At 40.5% G+C, this 19756-nt stretch overlaps 1 protein-coding gene across 3 annotated transcripts in view; it reads right to left on the reverse strand.

Moving 5' to 3' along the window:
* CLCN2 (chloride voltage-gated channel 2) overlaps positions 1–19756 on the reverse strand; it is a 129768-nt gene that overhangs the window by 26456 nt on the left and 83556 nt on the right. For all 3 annotated transcript variants that reach the window (XM_063442896.1, XM_063442895.1, XM_063442894.1), the window contains 8 exons: positions 19553–19631; positions 9355–9480; positions 9181–9265; positions 8234–8335; positions 5923–6007; positions 5678–5833; positions 3604–3673; positions 70–180 (listed from right to left, as the gene is read on the reverse strand). In XM_063442896.1, coding sequence (XP_063298966.1) covers positions 70–180; positions 3604–3673; positions 5678–5833; positions 5923–6007; positions 8234–8335; positions 9181–9265; positions 9355–9480; positions 19553–19631 — 814 coding nt within the window. The remainder of the gene's footprint in view (positions 1–69; positions 181–3603; positions 3674–5677; positions 5834–5922; positions 6008–8233; positions 8336–9180; positions 9266–9354; positions 9481–19552; positions 19632–19756) is intronic.

Here is a 19756-nt window from a genome sequence, read left to right on the forward strand (position 1 = left end):
AACAATGAATGGTAGATTAGAGTGAACATGAGAAATGTGGAATCCTGCAGACATTACCGAACTCCTTACCAACCACTGCATAGCCTCCAGGCACAATCCTGTATGTGCTTCCATCAGTATGAATACCGTCAGGAAACCAGGCAGCCATGCTTTCCCCAACCAGCCGTCCAAAAGCAGCACCTGCAGTGATACAAGCAAGTGGTATAAACAGAAACAAGATACTGAGACCAGAGGACATACAAAATGTAAGGAGTGAGGAGCACAATGAGGGAAAAAAGTACACTAAGACAATAACTCAGTCTAATGCACTTTTCAACTATTGCATAAGTACTCTATAAAGAGTGGAGAAATGGAAAATAATAATTTGTAAAATGAATAGTTTGAAACAAATTGAGATTTCATTTTCATGTGCCACTACCAGTAAATTAACAATCAAATAGAATAATTACGTACTTTGTATTTGAAGTTAAATGGTAATGTCACAAACAAGGGACATGGCTAACAAACAACTTTTATTTTTTTCTTGGTGTATCCATTTGCTTTCAGTTAATATTGCATAATCCTCTAAGCTCACATTGCAGACATTGGGACCTTTTATGTTCCTTTAAAATGGAACTGTCCCTTTTTACAGGATGTTTAATATTATGTTTGCTAATTTATTACATTTACTTCAGACCTCAGATGGCTGAACACTGTCTCAGAATGAGCTAGAATTTTTTTAATCAAACAATGTCAGTGGCAAATAGTACTTACAATTACTTTTGCAAGCGGACGATAATTTGAGAAGTGCATGATCCTACTGTATGTATTCGGCCCAATATTTTATTTTAATTGGTGCTTTGCAAATGTCAGAATTCTAAAGTTTATATAGGATTGTGGTATAAAAAAAAAAAAAAAGGACTGATTGACACCAATCCAGTGCAGATTCATTTAGGCTGACCTAATTCGGATTGGAATTGGGTTAAGTAAATATGAGAATTGCCAAGCTGACTGAAATTTGGTCATATTGACCAATGTGAATCACATAATAAAAACAATGTTAACACAGGTCATTACTGATTTTCAATGTTTATTCAATGGTGTTGTTCCAAAAGCAGATGCTTTTATTAGGATATATTTAGAACTTTAGATCGAGCAGTCCTCACCCTTACTTTGTGACAAACTACCTGGGTGTCTCTATAGATCTGTGTTATCCCCAATTGTTGCCTCACATCATCTATGTTAGTGTAAGATGCCCATCAACAAGCTTAGAATTGCAAAGGAGGCAAACTTACAAAGAAGGAAGACATTCAAAAGGTGCTTTGGCCATGCTGTTATTAAAGATGGGTCACAAGGTGAATGAGATAAAATGATTAAACCAGACTCCTGATAAAATTTAAAATGAGGATAGTTCACTAGCTCTTGTTTTAATGTAGAGGTAGAAAAAGGCTTGACAAATGTAGGAACATTAAGACTTGTTTAGAAACCAATTGTGATTCCACTAAAAGCCTGAAAAACGGCACACCTATAGATGTTGATATGTTATAAGGGAACTGTAGCAGAATAAATGTTATAATTCCCTTTTTCATCCCCTTTGTTCGGCTGTCCTTACCCCCTGTTCGTTTACCGAACCGCCATCTGTGTAGTCCCTGGGTTTGCATCATTTCACAACCGACCACCCCTGTTAACCTCAAATTGCTTGTTAAAGAAAGTGTTTCCCCTGTGTGGCCGCTGTTCGTATTATCGAACGCATGTGTGTAAACAAATGGCGGCCATTTAGTCTCTCAAACGTGGGCAGCAGTACATGGTCGTCAACGACCTGGAACTAATTTCGGCTTCACTACTCAGCGAACACCCAGTAAACTGATACTGCTGCCCATTCAGCTTCCCGAACTAGTAGGATTCAGGCGTTCGGGAGACCTAAACTACTGAACAGGGGGAACATTCGTATGCTAGTAGCCAGGGGAAGCCTTCGTCGGCATTCGTGAAAGAACTCCCGAAAGAAGACCGGTCGAAGCCTAAATTTCTTTGGAACTGTTTTGGGGGCGTCCTAAACCACCAGACGGATCTGAGTGATATTTTGGCAAAGTTGGCACTGAGATCCCAGTTATTCGGTGAATTAACTTTCGTGTGGTTCTGAAATATTAAAATGTGTTTTATGCTGTTTAGAAATATTGTATATTTTATGTACCTGGGAGATAATTTAATTAAAGGGTTGTTCTTGCTCAATTATCTCCTAGGAATAGAGAAGGAGTCTGTGAACTGTTTACTTGTCCCTTGTCCCCACTCAGGTCCATCAGGGGAAAAACCCCTGGAATATGATTTTAAAAAACCCTTGCATGGGGAGTTGCATAAAAGCCAACTGCGGCTGAATAAAAATTTGTTGACTCCCAGAACTGTGTGTCGTCCAGTTACTGGAGGGATTTTGTCTTGTATATTGGATTGCTTCCTCAGCTACAAGGACTAAACAACGGAGATATTTATGCTAAATATTGGAGCTCCGCTATGCTATATTAAAGTCATATAATGTGATGTTAAAGTCAATAATGCAACCCATATTAATATGTCAAAATTTATTTAAAAAAAACACCACAATCTTTAAAATATAAATTGTGCATATTTGCTTATAAAACTGTTCTCCCATAATGCTTAACCTGAGCATCACACCTGTACCATATACGTGATCCTGATCCATCCACTGGTGACACTACCGTTACTTAAATGAGAAGGATCCAGACAAAATGTTGATACATTTATACTTATGACAACTCAGTAGGTTATTTCAAGGTTGGACAATATAAAAGTAAATCTATCAAATCTCTTGAACATTATTTCCCACTGATAAGAAGGCATGGGTGCAGTGATATTGCTGTGGACGTAGCTAGGATGAAGAAGTACTTGCTATCAAACAGAGGAAAGTTAACGTCAAAAGAATAGAGAAATGTATTTAGACTTTCACAGTTCCAGATCAGATCAGGGCGAAGTTGAAGACATTTATTGGAGAACTAAAAACGTCAAAGTTATGAAAACAATATGAACTAACCAGGGCTCTTTGTCTTCAATATGAATTCAGAACATTATTTTTAAATTACATACGTACAAGGACCTTAAATAACAGTGCAGAGAAAAAAAAAGAAAGCTATTAAAATTTAAAGTTACTTTAAGAGGCACTTTTGTCAGCGAATAAATAAAAGCTCTCTCAACCAAACGAAGAGTAAAATTAAATGTTCTGCCAACGCACATCTAGCAAATATTTTTTTTTTTAGAACTTCTTGACATAAACGTCAATTTATCATGCATATGTACAACCATCTGTTTGTAAAGTGTAAAAATACCACATTATTTAGAGCTTGCCAGAACAACATTCAATGTATCAGTGTCTATGGTCCAAAAACGCAAAGCAGTTTAATAGATAAAAACAAAGAATAGAAAAACACAAAGCAAGAGGAGTGTGAAAAGAGCTCCAAATGAGGGCATTAATACCCTTCGGACATATAGCTTTAGTTTGCTTAGATGGATTGCAAAAGTGATGTGTAGATTGTGACATATGCAGGACATTGCCCTGATGGGGTAGATTATAAAAAAGAAGCAGATTTTTGCTATGTAATAGCAACAGTAACTCACCAATCACAAAGACTGGCATGAACGCCCCGCATGGCACTGGGATTGTAGTGGCTAAAGCAGACATCCAGAACTACAAGAGAAGAAAAAAAATAAATCAGCAGATAAACTATAAGGGTTTGGGGAAGGACATTTATAATGAGGGGATGGGAGCACATAGAAGGGAAAGTGAAAAGATTTTCTTTAAAAAAAAAAAAATACAAGGTTCACAGTAAAGACCTATTTATCATTACGTGTGAGTACATCACATGAAACCTATTGCCAATCTAGATTTTACATAACAGCATTTCATTACAGTTAGTATTTATTTTTTATGAAGAACATTTACAACCCTAAGCAATAAAAAGCATTAACAACATCATAATACAAATAGTTAACAGACTGCAAAACATAAATAACAAACCAAAACCTATTGGTATATAAACATGCATAACAGTAATTTTTATATATGTAGTGTGAAGAGTATTATCGTTTTTGGTCTCCCCACAATCTTCCAGAACAAACCAACCTCCATACTGATAAGACCTACAATGTTGAAACGGCAGTCCATGACCGGTTTCCAGTCACTGATCATTTTGGATCATAACTCATGCTTTTGGTAAATTATATAAAGAAAAAGAAAAAACAAACAAAAATCTGTTTTCAAAACTCGTGTCCATTGCAGAAATGCAGTATGAATTCTGAAACATGATAGAAACTGCTATGTTTATAAATGGGTTAATCCAGCCTCTAGTGGCTGTCTCATTGACAGCCACTAGAGGCGCCTCTCACTGTGATTTTCACAGTGAGAAGACGCCAGCGTCCATAGGAAAGCATTGTGAATGCTTTCCTAGGAGACTGGCTGAATGCGCGCGTGGCTCCTTCCGCGCATGCGCATTCAGCCGAGGAGGAGGAGAGGCCCTCGCCCGGCGCTGGAGAAAGAGGTAAGTTTAACCCCTTCCACCCCCTAGAGCCCTGCGGGAGGGGGGCCCTGAGGGTGGGGGCACCATCAGGGCACTACAGTGCCAGGAAAACGAGTATGTTTTCCTGGCACTATAGTGGTCCTTTAAAGAAACAACCTAACTTTTAACATATAAAAGTTGATGGTGTTAGAAAAAACAAAAAAACACATACTATAAAAAATATAAAAATAAAACTCTTGGGTGACTTCCCATAAAAAACCTCAATTGAGATTAAGATGAGAGCTTGAGTCACTGTGCTCCCTCTTTTTCTTTTCCTGTAGCTATCCCAATAAGCATCAAAAAGCACCGGTCTCCTTCACTAGTACAGGAACGTTTGCCCTGACAACTGAAGATACGTCAAAAGTGTCAAGTGACTTCAGCCTATCACTGGACACACATTGCACGTAACAGAACTTTCAGTAGGCGGTCAGTGGTATGCCAAGAGTGTGGAAAGCACTGAGTGAGGCAGAGCTGACTGGTGCCAAATTTGGGGTTAAGCAGTCGGTTACATTCATAAAGGCATTTGCACAAGAAGGTAGACAAAAAAAACCCAAAGGTTTTAAAATAAGGATGTGCATTCTTGGCCAAATATAAATACAGGTACTCCTCACTTACCGACCAGATTCCGTGCCTACGACACGGTCGTAGAACGAATTGGTCTGTAAGTGAGGAGTTAAGGGATCCCCTGCTCTGGTGCGCTTGTCTATGCTCATGGAAACTTCCCCGAACATAGACGAACGCAGCAGATCAGGAAATCCCCCTAATTCCCACAACAGCTCACACTTACCACCCCAAGAGAGAGTTGGTCGTAAGTGCAAGCCGTCGTAAAACAGGTAGGTCGCAAAACGAAGACCACCTGTATTGCAGTCTCTCATAAACAGCAAAGTTTCATATTGCCAACGAAAAGGGTCATCATCTATGCACTAAAATCACTACATTAAGATGCAGAGGTTCTGGTGCTAAGAGTGTCCCTTTTAACTTTAAAAATATTGGTGTGGCACAATTGGAAAAGTGGTGTTCGTTGGAACATGGGTCACTTGCCCACTTATAACCTTTTTAATTTTCCTGCTTGTGTGCCACACTTACACAAGCTTCTGAAGTCAGCACACTGTCACAAGTAGTTCATACTTACTGACCTTCATTACAATGAATATCACCAGAGTGACAAAGACATTAGTCTTGGGGTGTTTCCAAGCACTGGAGAAGTCCTTGAACATAAAGTCCTCGGAGATGCCCTGCTGAGCCCACGTGCAATTATCAAACAGGGTTACTAAGGTCTCCTTCTGTGTTAGCTGAGGATACATGAGAAGAGTTAGATAGTTTATCATCAAAGGCCTCTACTTGTAGATATCTCTATCCACCACATCAGATAACCACTAACCTGGCCAGCCATGAATTGTCCAAATCCCGGAGGAAATGTCAAAGTTGCTACAAGCAGCGTTACCAAAGCAGGAAACAAGAGACGCCTAGGGATGTAATTAGGAATCAGAGACAAACAATTTATTTCTGAACAATGGTAGAATTGGGCTATCAGACAGCAGAGGACATCGCTGGACCAACAAGCAATAAGAACACAACAATTAACAAGTCTCTTTTGATTGGTTTCTTATAAACGCAGCGCTTTACTCAACATTAACAAAGTTTGAATAAAGCAGAAAATCTATGTTAAATTAGTAAATTAGGTAATACAAATATTTATTACATAAACAAGTGGTGAACTTGACTTGATTGTAAAATTGACATGCAAACCACTTAGTTTATCATACACTATACAGTAAATCAATAGATCTATAAAGATAACTATGCACAATTACACAATCTTGCACAGATGTCACAATTCATGGCCTCCCCCCATCCCCACCACTTCCTCCAAATAGCAGTGCACAGCATCTATGGCAGGTGGCCTTTGAAGGATTCTGGAGAGAGTTCCTCTAGGATGCTTTCCTGTGATGCACAAGTTCCGGATGCAGAAGTATAAATTATTTCCCTTACTGCCATCACATAAATGTCCAGGTGCAGTAACAACAGGGAGACAAAATGTGTTAGCTTAGTCACAGTAAGGCAGAATAAATAAGAAGGTCAATGTGTCAGTGTAAAATATACGATTTACAACAGAGATCAATGGAGTAATGCAATGATTCATCTAGTTGGTTCAGACCATAAAGGGAAGGTGTATTGGAGCAGCTCTGCATGTGTGGCTTTGCAGTATAACTGTATAAACGTACAAGCATTTGATACGACTACAGCAGCCCTGTTCAGTTGATATAGTGTAACCATGTCATGCGGCACACAGTAACAGCATTCCGTGCCTAACTATGCAACATGTTTTTAAGGTTCTCTGAGGACAAACTGACTTTAGGGAACCAGTTCTCAATCTATTGTAAACAGAGACCACTTCAGTAATATGCTGGCCCCCAAAGCACCTATTCACTACCCTTTTAAATACGCAACTTTTCAAATAAACTAAATCATTAAATGAAAATAAAATAAAAAATAGTTTGGATGGCATTTTGACCTTCAAGTAGGACTACACTTCAAGGAATACTATAGTGTCATAAACACAAACATATATTCCTGACTATAGTGTTAAACTATTTAAAGGGCCACTATAGGCACCCAGACCACTTCAGCTTAATGAAGTGGTCTGGGTGCCAGGTCCACCTAGGGTTAACCCTGCCTGCTGTAAACCTAGCAGTTTCAGAGAAACTGCTATGTTTACATTAGGGTTAATCCAGCCTCTAGTGGCTGTCTCATTGATAGCCGCTAGAGGCGCTTCTCACTGTGATTTTCACAGTGAGAAGACGCGAGCGTCCATAGGAAAGCATTGAGAAATGCTTTCCTATGGACTGACTGAATGCGAGCGCAGCTCTTGCCGGGCATGCACATTCAGCAGATGACGTCGGAAGAGAGAGTAGAGTCCCCAGTGGCAGAATTTAACCCCTTCCTCCCCCTTCAGCCCAGCGGGAGGGGGACCCAGAGGGTGGGGGGGACCCAAAGACCATATAGAGGCAGGAAAACGAGTTTGTTTTTCTGGCACTATAGTGGTCCTTTAACCCCTTAAGGACACATGACATGTGTGACATGTCATGATTCCCTTTTATTCCAGAAGTTTGGTCCTTAAGGGGTTAAGATCCCTTGCATTGCATAGGAAAGGTGATTTTACTCACCTTTTCTCCCTCGCTGGTCATGCCATGGCTGACCCTACCTGGCTTCACCTCCATGGTTGAGATTATCAAACTTGATGATCTTAGCCACCAATCCAGAGGCTACTGTGCATGTGCAGAAAAATAGTGTGCTTCCAGTCAGCATCTCTTCATAGAGTTGAATTAATTCAATGTGACTATAGGGAACGTTGCATATTGAGTCAGCACTGGACTAGAAAGCACCTCTAGTGGCCGTTTGAGGAAAGGTCCACTAGAGTTGTCACTAGGCGGCAATGTAAACACTGCCTGGTTCTCATGGTTGTTAAAAGTACACAGATTTTGTTATTTGTTTAAAGTAACTCTTTTTAACATATCAGCTGGATTTACTTTCAGTGACAGTGTCCTGCTATTCCTTATTTACTAAAGGAAAGGTTATATAGTGATAGCTACTACTTTACTAAGGGAATTGGGTAAATTTTGGACACAGGAACTACTACCAAATGAAACATTGGTTAAGAGTTACTGTCTGACCACCCTTCTGATACTCACTTTTTCATTAGAAATTTGTTGATTGTCTTCTGTTTTCTCATACACTCTACAATCTTGCGATTTAGATAAACAAACAAAGCACCCCCAAAACCACTGGCGATCCTGAATGAAAGGAATGGAAGAGTGTCAAGAGAGGAGTGGAAGAGAAACAAAAACAATGGAGAAACAGAGAGATGGTAGGATAGACAGGGAAAAGTATATTTAAGCCTACATTTTATATTATTATGATGTTTCTAATGCTTAAATTGGCATGTAAACTGGTTCAGTGTCAAAACAACTTTCTATTTCCTATCCTGCACAAGAAGGAGAAGTGCACATATCCTATCTCATAACCATATCCACATTAAAGTTACCGAAATGTATTCTATTATTTTAAGGGGAGTATGACTGGGTGACAATGATTGGGCAGTGCCTTAAAGGGTTAGTCAATGCATCATAACCACTACACCCAGCTGTAATTGTTATAATGCCAGGAGTACCTTGGCACGGGTTCCTCGGTGATGGAGCAAACCATTTGGTAACTGTCGGGATCTGAGATTTCTTTTTGCACTGGTGATACCCTCCCCTAATAAAGCCAGAAGTCGATCAAGTAGCCATTAATTTGCCGATAGTGCCCAATGACTGCTCTCAGGGAATGAAGGGCACACTGTGCATACAATATTTACTCAGAATTTTCATCAGCTAGCCCAGAACTGTTGTTGATGCTGTTGGAGGTGAAGTTACACCTCTGGCACCAAAGAGATTAAATTCAGTATGTGTAAATTTCACTACATGTAAAATTCTGCACATACAGACTCCTGGTGCTATGACCACTTCAAATCACTGAAGTGGTCATAGTGCTTGGAGTAGCTCTTTACAGAAAGTTGACAGATTTACAGATTCTAAATCAAGTTGTTTGTGTCTTTGTAACAGTGACACAAATAACGGACATATCACACGATACACACCCAATCACAGCAAATGCTGGGAGTTCCTGTAGGTCAAAAGGAAAGTCGAGACGGAATCTGGTTTTAAATAGTGCTGTGATTGTCTCTAAGAGAGTACAGAGAATAATTAGTACAAATACAGTTAATGTAAAGACATTAATATGAACTAGAAACATGGTCTGAAGCCATATATACCCTCATCTTTGTTCCACACGGCGAGAACTCTGAATATGAAAGCACTGAAAGTGGCAGCAAAAAAACCACGCCAGTAATTTCTCACGGCAAAAAATGTAGAAGTGACCTCAATACTGAACAAGACTCCTAAAATTAAAAAATTAGACACATTAACATAAAGTAGTGTTATTAACATTAAGCATACGATAAAATGGTTGACCTACATGCCATACAATGTATTGAATAAACATTAACAACAACAAAAAAATTAATTAAAAACGAAATCTGGGTTTATTATCCCATCTCCCTGAACCAGGAGATTAAAGCAGTATAAATTCGGACACACAAGTGCTAGTATTATGTTATGTTGTGAAATGAAGATTGAAACCTTTGAAAATAAGTCAGTGGACCAGTCATGCTTGTGAGTCATAAATCCTGCCTACTCTGGCTTGCTTTATGCTCTTCACGATTTCTCTCCACGTCCTGGCATGAACAAGGGACTAATTCACTAAACTATAATATTGTAAGAAATTGAAATCAGAGTATCAAAATCTTGTCAAAAATAAATAAACTGTAAGCTATTGCAGAGAATGTTTTCAAAAGGGCAACTCGTACCGAACGTTTGATCCTGTGATTTCAATTTGCTTCAATTCGAAGTTTAGTGAATAAATCTTCTGGTTTACTAGATAGTTTTCTTGCTTCAAGAGGACTTCATCACTCAATACTTGGCCTCTCTTTGAAACCTATTCTCTTTCATGTTTTAAATGTGTGCTGCAATATCATTCACAATACATTACATATAAATACAAAGAAACAAGTCCCGCGCTCAAACTCCCATTACTCCTGGGCAGCAGCAACGACCATAGTACACATTTTTTTTGTTGTTGGGGTTTTTACATTACATATCAAGCATATTTCATATAAACTTGCTAAATATATATTAATTAAAAACCAAAAACATTTAAATAAATACATTTTTAAGAAAATGGATGCCTTTTCAAAGAATGCATTCACAGACTTTTGCCCCTTTTGCATACAAATGATGCGCATGGAATTGCACCGTACATGGTGCCAGCTTCATTTGGGGACAGGCTGCTGAGTGCACATCTGCATTTTTCTACTCCATATCAAATTCAAATCAATCCAACTCTCTAAACTCTAAATATACAGTGGATAAACACTATATTTACCCAAGATAGGGGATACAATTTAAAAAAAATAATTTAGAAATAAAATTTTAAAAAATCACTAAATTTAATGTGGATTTAACTGACTGTCAAGCTTTAAACATGTTACACTTTCAAATATTAATTTCTAAAAGAGAAATTGAAGCAGAGTATTGTGGTTTGGTAAACTAGTACTGGAAGTACATCAACATGTTTTTATACATGTACTACCATACTGCTTTTGCTAGCAGAATGCATAGATAAAATCAGCATTACTACAAAAACAGAAATGTGCTGTTTGTTACAAGGGAATCTCATTCACTTTATGACATTAAAGCGGCACTGTCATGCCGAACTTACCTTTCCCCAATCGCTTCATCTTCTCTCCCTCTCTCAGGATCTGTTCTTCATATCTTCCTGTCTGCTCTAGTTTTCTCTATAAAAAGAATTGACAGGGGGGACCAAAGTGTCCCCCCCGAGCCCCCACTCGTGCACCAATTGTGGTGGGTGGGGGCCCTTAAGTTACAATAGGGGGGACCTATTGTCCATCCCCCCCACCGGCCCCCACCCATGCATGGCAGGTGAGGACCCTAAAATACAATAGGGGGGAGGACCTACTGTCCCGTCCCCCCTGGCCCACACCCATGAGTGGCAGATGGGGGCCCTTAAGTTAGTTATCTAGAAAGTAAAGTTCAGCATGACAGTGCCTCTTTAAGTACTGACAATTTTCTGAATTCTGACATTAATCGGAATCTTGTTATATATTATACTGGTAATGCCACTTGTCCATTTCCAATCTTTTGCTGTGTTTATTTTTTGCGGATTATTTTATAAAATCAATAATGCACTCCAGCATAACACATTTCTTAGTTGTCATTAAATAAATAAAATATTTTAGGATTCCTTTATAGAGTGCAATAACCCACTAAATGACTGCAGAGATGCATGGAGTTTCTAAGGCATTATAAGCAAGACATTCCATGTAGCGGTCAGACTGTTATGTGTAATCTTTGTTTTCAGTTGTTAAATCAGCTCTATATGTAGCCATCTTGTACTGACTGGCTGTAGTGCAGTGTCTATTAATATGATTTATTTTTACAGAAGCCATCAAAAGTCCCAAGATACGATAACAAGCAATGATGAGGCATATGTACAGAGGACTTCCAAAGTGCTTCCAGACCAGAGTACCCTTCACTAGCAGATCCAACAACACTAAGGACTGGGCACAAGTTGGGAAAGGTTCAAAGTAAGTTTATTAGATAAGCTTATACTGGTTATGTTTATCCAATAAATTTGTCTAGGACATTTTCCAAGCTTGTGTTGGATCAAAGGTCCTAAGATCAATATGAATAAAGTTTGGGACAGCATGTATCCCTTGTGTTCTCATTTCTAAACAAATCCCAACAAAACAAAACCGCATATTCAAATTCCATCTTCTGTGGAATTCTTTATAGTGATTAGAGTTGATGGTTACTTGACTTGACTCTCAACCAGTGGCGGATCCAGGGGGGGGGCAACGGGGCAATTGCCCCCCCCGAGATTCTCCCCTGCCGGCTAATGCAGGGCTGGCATTGCCCAAGTGCCAGCCCTGCATTGTGCCTGCAGACCGGGGAGGGAGATCAGTGATCTCCCTCCCCGGTCTGCAGGCACATTACTGACAGCCGACCGGCAGGGGAGGGAGAGAAGACCCGGGAGCTGTTACCAGCAGCTCCTCCGGGTCCTCCTCTCGCGAGATTTGGAGCGTTGCCACGGTTACCACGGCAACGCTCCAAATCTCGCGAGAGTGAACTCTAGCCCTGGAGCGAGGGCTAGAGTTCACTCCTACCACTGGGACCACCAGGGAAAGAAAGATGTCCCCCCTCCTCCCAGTAAAGGTAAGAAGGGAGGGGGGACATAAATTATATATTAATTTTAATTAAATGTTAAAAAAAAAAAACACACACACATTAAAAAAAAAAAAAAAGCCCCCCCCTATCCTTCTTCTACACACACATTGCCCCTGCCCCCATACACACACACACACACACACACACACATTGCCCCTGCCCCCCATACACACACACACACACACACATTGCTCCTGCCCCCCATACACACACACACACACACATTGCCCCTGCCCCCCATACACACACACACATTGCCCCTGCCCCCATACACACACACATTGCCCCTGCCCCCCATATACACACACATTGCCCCTGCCCCCCATACACACACACACATTGCCCCTGCCCCCCATATACACACACATTGCCCCTGCCCCCCATATACACACACATTGCCCCTGCCCCCCATACACACACACATTGCCCCTGCCCCATACACACACACACACATTGCCCCTGCCCCATACACACACACACACACACATTGCCCCTGCCCCCATACACACACACACACACATTGCCCCTGCCCCCCATATACACACACATTGCCCCTGCCCCCCATATACACACACATTGCCCCTGCCCCCCATATACACACACATTGCCCCTGCCCCCCATATACACACACATTGCCCCTGCCCCCCATATACACACACATTGCCCCTGCCCCCCATATACACACACATTGCCCCTGCCCCCCATATACACACATTGCCCCTGCCCCCCATAAACACATTGCCCCCACATACACACACTGCCCCCCATAAACACACTGCCCCCACACACATACATTGCCCCACACACACACTGTAACTGTCACACACACATACTGACCCACACACACACTGCACCCCTGACATATACTGCCGCGCTCACGTACACACTGCAACCTTCACACACACACACTGCTAATACACTGTCCCCCTCACACACACACACACACACTGCACCCCTCACACATTGCACCACTCACACATACCACTGCTCCTCTGCCCTACTACAGCCCCATTCCCCAGAGGACCTCAGGTAAGTTGTCAAACAGTTCTTAAACAGTTTGACTACTTACTCTGGGAGGGGGTCTTGGCATTATTGGCACTATAACCACTACACTGAGCTGTAGTGGTTATTGTGTCTGGATTATTTATTTAAATAATCTACAAGTGCCCCTCCCGAGATCAGGCTCTGGATCCGCCACTGCTCTCAACATACCTTTTTCTTTTTGCAATTTTAAAGTTTATTGTCATTTTTATAATGTATAAAACAAAAAAAGAAGGATCTCCAAATGCAATTACAAATGTTTAAAAAAAAATACAATACAATGAACAATAAGGATCATCAGAGGTCAAACATATTACATTCCTAGAGTAATCATCAACAATGTAATATGGCCTTGTGTTTACATTTGTTTTTTTATATTGCAGCCAGCACTTTTCCACATTTGTCCTCATGTTCTTAATAAAAAGGAAAAAAACGACAACAATAAAAGCAAACAAACACTGCAAGGGGCCATAGCTGTAAGCAAACACATTCAATAACTCACTTGTTGTATACACAACTTCACTGATTGCGAAATTAATATGTGAATGCCATGAAAAGACCAGGAAATTACTTCTCATTTTCCCAGCAATTACACTTAAGAATTTAAAGGGACACTCTAAGCACCAAAACACTACATCTTAATGTAGTAATTGTGGGGCATATAGCACCCCTTTACTTGGACAATTTGTCTAAAAACACCCATCTAGTGCCTTTGAGACAGCAATTACAGACACATTTTATTTTGAAGGTCATCACATATGGCATGAACTGGATTAAATGGTTTTCATCAGTCTCTATGAAAAGGAATGGAATCCTGATGATCTCATCCTAGAAGGAGGGGCTGCTGAAAGTAAACTTTGGCTTTGAATGAGACAGTTGACTCACGCCACAGGCTAAAACAAGCAGGTAAATATGATTTTTATTTTCATATTTACTCTCTTATGCTCCACACTTTGGGCCCGCGCCACAGTTAGGAGAACTAGGCATTCGCCTAGGGCGCCGGCCTGCTGGGGACACCCACTGGGATATTTCCTGGTGGGCTCTCCCTGTCTTGGGCCGCAGCGCTGGGTGAGTGGCTATAGAGCTTCTCCCCCCCTCCCCCCCTCAGCACCGAGCCGCTCCTCCAGGTGCCCCGTTTCTGTCATTAGTGGACTGATCCGAATGTGTAAATAATGAGGGGATAGGGGGTTGGATACATTCGACTAGCAGAGAGGCATGCCCAGTAACACAATAAAATAAATAAAGTGTGCTGTGCCTTTAACATTGTGCTAACAGATTGTTTTGCATTTCAATTTTAATTAAAGTGCTTAAAAGCAAAAGAATTGCTTGTACAATATTGTGCAAAAATCACATCAACTTGTGCAACATAAACTGTAAATCTAAAGTGCAATTTCCATTCACATTTATCTGCAAAATTGTTTAAAGTGCTTATTGTGTCAATTTACACACTGTATATATAAAAAATGATGTTATACTTGCAATATATGGAGTTCAACATGTAAGAGAAAGACATAAAAACATATAGTGTAATACTGTATAAACACCAAATATAAGAAGAGCCAGATATGTATATAGCACTCACAAACATAGAGCAGGTAAGAAATTGCTCAGGCTATATGCGCTTTAGATATATATCCAATATCCAGCCTTAGTTGCAGAAACACAATGGACAGTCGAGATCCAATTGACCAATCTTTTTTCGTTTAAAATCAACAAGGCACGTCTTCGTCTCACAAGTCCCACAGATGAAGTCCTCGGTAATACCAGTTGCCGGCACTTCTGGATTCCTGGGCTATTGCATTCGTACCAGTAGACGGAGGAGTTAGTGACGTCCTCAATGTGACGTAATTGAGTGATTGCGTAACTACATACAGCGTGATGATGCGTTTCGCCACTCCTGGGTTCCTCAGATCAAACCCCTCGGCCAGTGTCCATCATTATTTAAAGCAGCCAAGTGGATGTGCTCCACTTTAAATGTCTGATATTCTAAACATTTGATTGGTTATATCTTCCAAACCCATATTATTATGCATATATTAGTCTCCTCCCTAAGGTAAAATCAGTCCTTAGGGTAAATAAGGGAAAATCAATTAAAGAAACAGTTAAGATTCAACACATAAAGTTTAAAAAAAATTAACACATAAAAAATAGACATATACAAACCAATTAATTTCAATATACCATTCCTAAAGGTGAATTAAAAAGTAAAATATAAAAAAGAAGAGATAATTAATTTATTCAAAAAAATTATAGACATTATAAAAAATTCAAAAGATCAAACTCAATATTTAATCCATATGGTGTTAAAGTGTTCAATCTATAAACCCACTTAATTTCCCCTTTACCAATATCCTGGATATGGTTACCACCTCTCCAAGATTTCTTTACATTTTGTATACCCAGGAATGTTAAACCACTACGATCCATATTATGATACTTTTTTTTTTTTCTTTCTTTTTTTTCTCCATTTCAGACAATACCAGACGAAATAATTTTCAAATACTTCATTGTTCAGGGCTTGATACTTTTTAAAGTGTGCTGAGACACTATGTTGTTCATAGCCTTTCTTAATGTTATTAACGTGCTCAGCAATCCTCTGGTGTAATGGACATATAGTCTATCCAATATACTGTAACCCACATGGGCAAATTAATAAATAAATTACATTCCTGATAAAACAAAAAAAAATTATACGAAAATTGTGATCATCGTATTGCGTTTTGAATTTATTTACACTCCTCAAGGTCCTGTTTTTACTACACCTGCAACCTATACATTTGTTATAGAAGGAAAAAAAATTCTCTCCATTACAATTTTTTTTATCACTATTACTTGTAAGTTTATCTGAAGGTTGAATGTGTGTTAAAATACTTTTTAAATTTGGAGCCCCTTTGAAAGTAATAAAAGGTTTATCCAATAATTTTGCCTGTAATTCCCAATCTTTTTTTAAAAGGTGCCAATGCTTGTTAATTATATATTTAATTTCCCTAAAATTCTCATTAAAATTGAACACAAATGGTATAACCTCACTACAATTTTTTTACTACTTTAGTTCTGTCTATTAGGTTATCTTGACTGTATTTCTTGCATTCTTCCCTAGCTTTAGAAACAAGGTTATTTGGATAATTATTTTGTTTAAACTTCTCTGCTAATATCCCTGATTGTTCCTAGTGGTTTAACATTCCTGGTTATACAAAATGTAAGGTAATCTTGGAGAGGTGGAAACCATAGCCAGGATATTGGTAAAGGGGAAATGAAGTGGGTTTATAGATTGAACACTTTAACACCATATGGACTAAACATTGAGTTTGTACAAATACAAAATACCATCCCATGTGTTCCCTATTAAGGCTTTATAAGTATATAGGGGTGTATATAAAAAAAATACCCCTCTCTGTCTCATTAGAGATATCTTTGCCAGAAGCTCAAGGAAGCAGGCTGAAGGGTCAGTGTTAGGACCCGCTTAGGGGGGGTCTGCCTTGACGTTGGCAGACGGGCATTCCCTCCAATGGCCATTGGAGCAACTAAAAGGTAACTTTTTCTTTTCTTTGGTTAAACATTGAGTTTGATCTTTTTATTTTTTTATAATGTCTATAATTTTTAGAATTAATTATTCCTGGCTAATCATGGCATCACTTATGGGTAGCTCCTCCCTTAGGGGGGAGGTATGATGTGAACGGCTTGAAACACATGGCGTGTGTTCCAGCGGTCGGCGCATTAGCGGAACCGCCATTTTCCTGGCTCTTTTTATATTCAGTGTGGGCTGGGGTTCACTGTGTGCCTGCTAGAGCATCTGATGGTGTCCTCAGTACACTACTTCAATCTCCTTATTTGAGAGCATTGAAGATGGTGATCTCCTGTTCTTCTGGCTGCTTGGATTTGTTTTCCATGCCTGAAGGTATGCTTTTATTATTCTTACAGTTTTTTCTTTGCCTTTCAGTGTTTGCTTATGCATTTGATAGATTATGGTTTTTAGTCTTTTACATACTCTATTGATCTTACATTATAGTATGGATTCTCCCTCTGCCTATGCAAAATCCCTCTCTGGAAAACATAGGTGAGCCAATTACTTTTTTCTAATTGGAGGTGTTATAAAGAGTGCCAGAATAAGCCTGTAATATATGTTCATAGATGGCTTTTATTTCAGCCCCAGCAAAAACACTGGATTCCCCTCCAAGAAAAGCAAGGGATAAAACCAACAGATGCTTGAATTGTTCGTCTTCTGCACCTCAGGGAAAGAACCTTTGTAGAGACTGCTTATTGATAATAGCGTATGCTTCCAATAGAAGTTTCCAACAGCACAACTTTAAACTCTGGATTTCCCAAGCTATTGCAGAGGGCTTTAAGTCAACCACGGATAAAAGTTGTATATTGCCCCTGCCCCCCATACACACACACACACACATTGCCCCTGCCCCCCATACACACACACACACACACATTGCCTCTGCCCCCCATACACACACACACACATTGCCCCTGCCCCCATACACACACACATTGCCCCTGCCCCCATACACACACATTGCCCCAGCCCCCATACACACACATTGCCCCTGCCCCCACACACACACACACATTGCCCCTGCCCCCCATACACACACACATTACCCCTGCCCCCCATACACACACACACATAGCCCCTGCCCCCCATACACACACACACATTGCCCCTGCCCCCCATACACACACACATTGCCCCTGCCCCCCATACACACACACATTGCCCCTGCCCCCCATATACACACATTGCCCCTGCCCCCATACACACACACACATTGCCCCTGCCCCCTATATACACACACATTGCCCCTGCCCCCCATACACACACACATTGCCCCTGCCCCATACACACACACACACACATTGCCCCTGCCCCATACACACACACACATTGCCCCTGCCCCCATACACACACACACACATTGCCCCTGCCCGCCATACACACACACACATTGCCCCTGCCCCCCATATACACACACATTGCCCCTGCCCCCCATATACACACATTGCCCCTGCCCCCCATACACACACATTGCCCCTGCCCCCCATACACACACATTGCCCCTGCCCCCCATAAACACATTGCCCCCACATACACACACTGCCCCACATACACACACTGCCCCCCCACACATACATTGCCCCACACACACACTGTAACTGTCACACACACATACTGACCCACACACACACTGCACCCCTGACATATACTGCCGCCCTCACGTACACACTGCAACCTTCACACACACACACACTGCTAATACACTGTCCCCCTCACACACACACACACACTGCACCCCTCACACATTGCACCACTCACACATACCACTGCTCCTCTGCCCTACTACAGCCCCATTCCCCAGAGGACCTCAGGTAAGTTGTCAAACAGTTCTTAAACAGTTTGACTACTTACTCTGGGAGGGGGTCTTGGCATTATTGGCACTATAACCACTACACTGAGCTGTAGTGGTTATTGTGTCTGGATTATTTATTTAAATATTCTACAAGTGCCCCTCCCGAGATCAGGCTCTGGATCCGCCACTGCTATGAGTAAAGTTCATTGTCTGAATGTAGAGGGTGGAGACAGTGAATGTTGTGATGCACACTGTGCTGTCATAGGAAGCACCTCTAGCAGCCATCTGAGGAGTGGCCAGTTGAGTTATCCCTAGGCTGTAATGTAAACACTGCATTTTCTCTGAAAACAGTGTTTACTGCAAAATGCCCAAAGGGAATGATTATACTCACTAGAACAAATACAATAAACTATAGTTGTTCTGGTTACTATAGTGTCTCTTTAAAAAGCCATTGTCAGGATATTATTATGTTAATAAAACACCTTAGGATACAATTTTAGGCACAAACATGTCAGTCTAGGGATTGTTGGTTAAGAGTGAGTTGATGAGAATTACTAAAAAAAAGGGGTGGCAGATCTAAGGTGCTTCCATACTTGTTTTTTGAGGACTTGAAAATTGTCAAAAATTACTGACCAAGGATACATTTGGAAGGCCCAACATGTGCACAAGCAGCCCCAACAGCAGCCTTACACATTATTAACAGTCACTTGTAGACTAATCACATACTCCTATTACTTTCCACCCATAATAGCAACCAGAAGCATCTTACCTCCAATAGGAGCAGCAAAACAACATCCAACACCTACAGCGCAGGCAGCAGCCAACATCTCAATGTTACGAGACTCGTTCTAAAGAAGATAAAATATGGAGTAGTTAAATATATTGTAAAACAACACTACTCTACAGAGATAAGCACTTCACTGTGAACTACACAGGGAGACATGTTTAGTGTCAGGATTGAATTCAAAGTAAC

Source organism: Pelobates fuscus, chromosome 2 (assembly GCF_036172605.1).
Source record: "Pelobates fuscus isolate aPelFus1 chromosome 2, aPelFus1.pri, whole genome shotgun sequence".
Classification (NCBI taxonomy): Eukaryota; Metazoa; Chordata; class Amphibia; order Anura; family Pelobatidae; genus Pelobates; species Pelobates fuscus.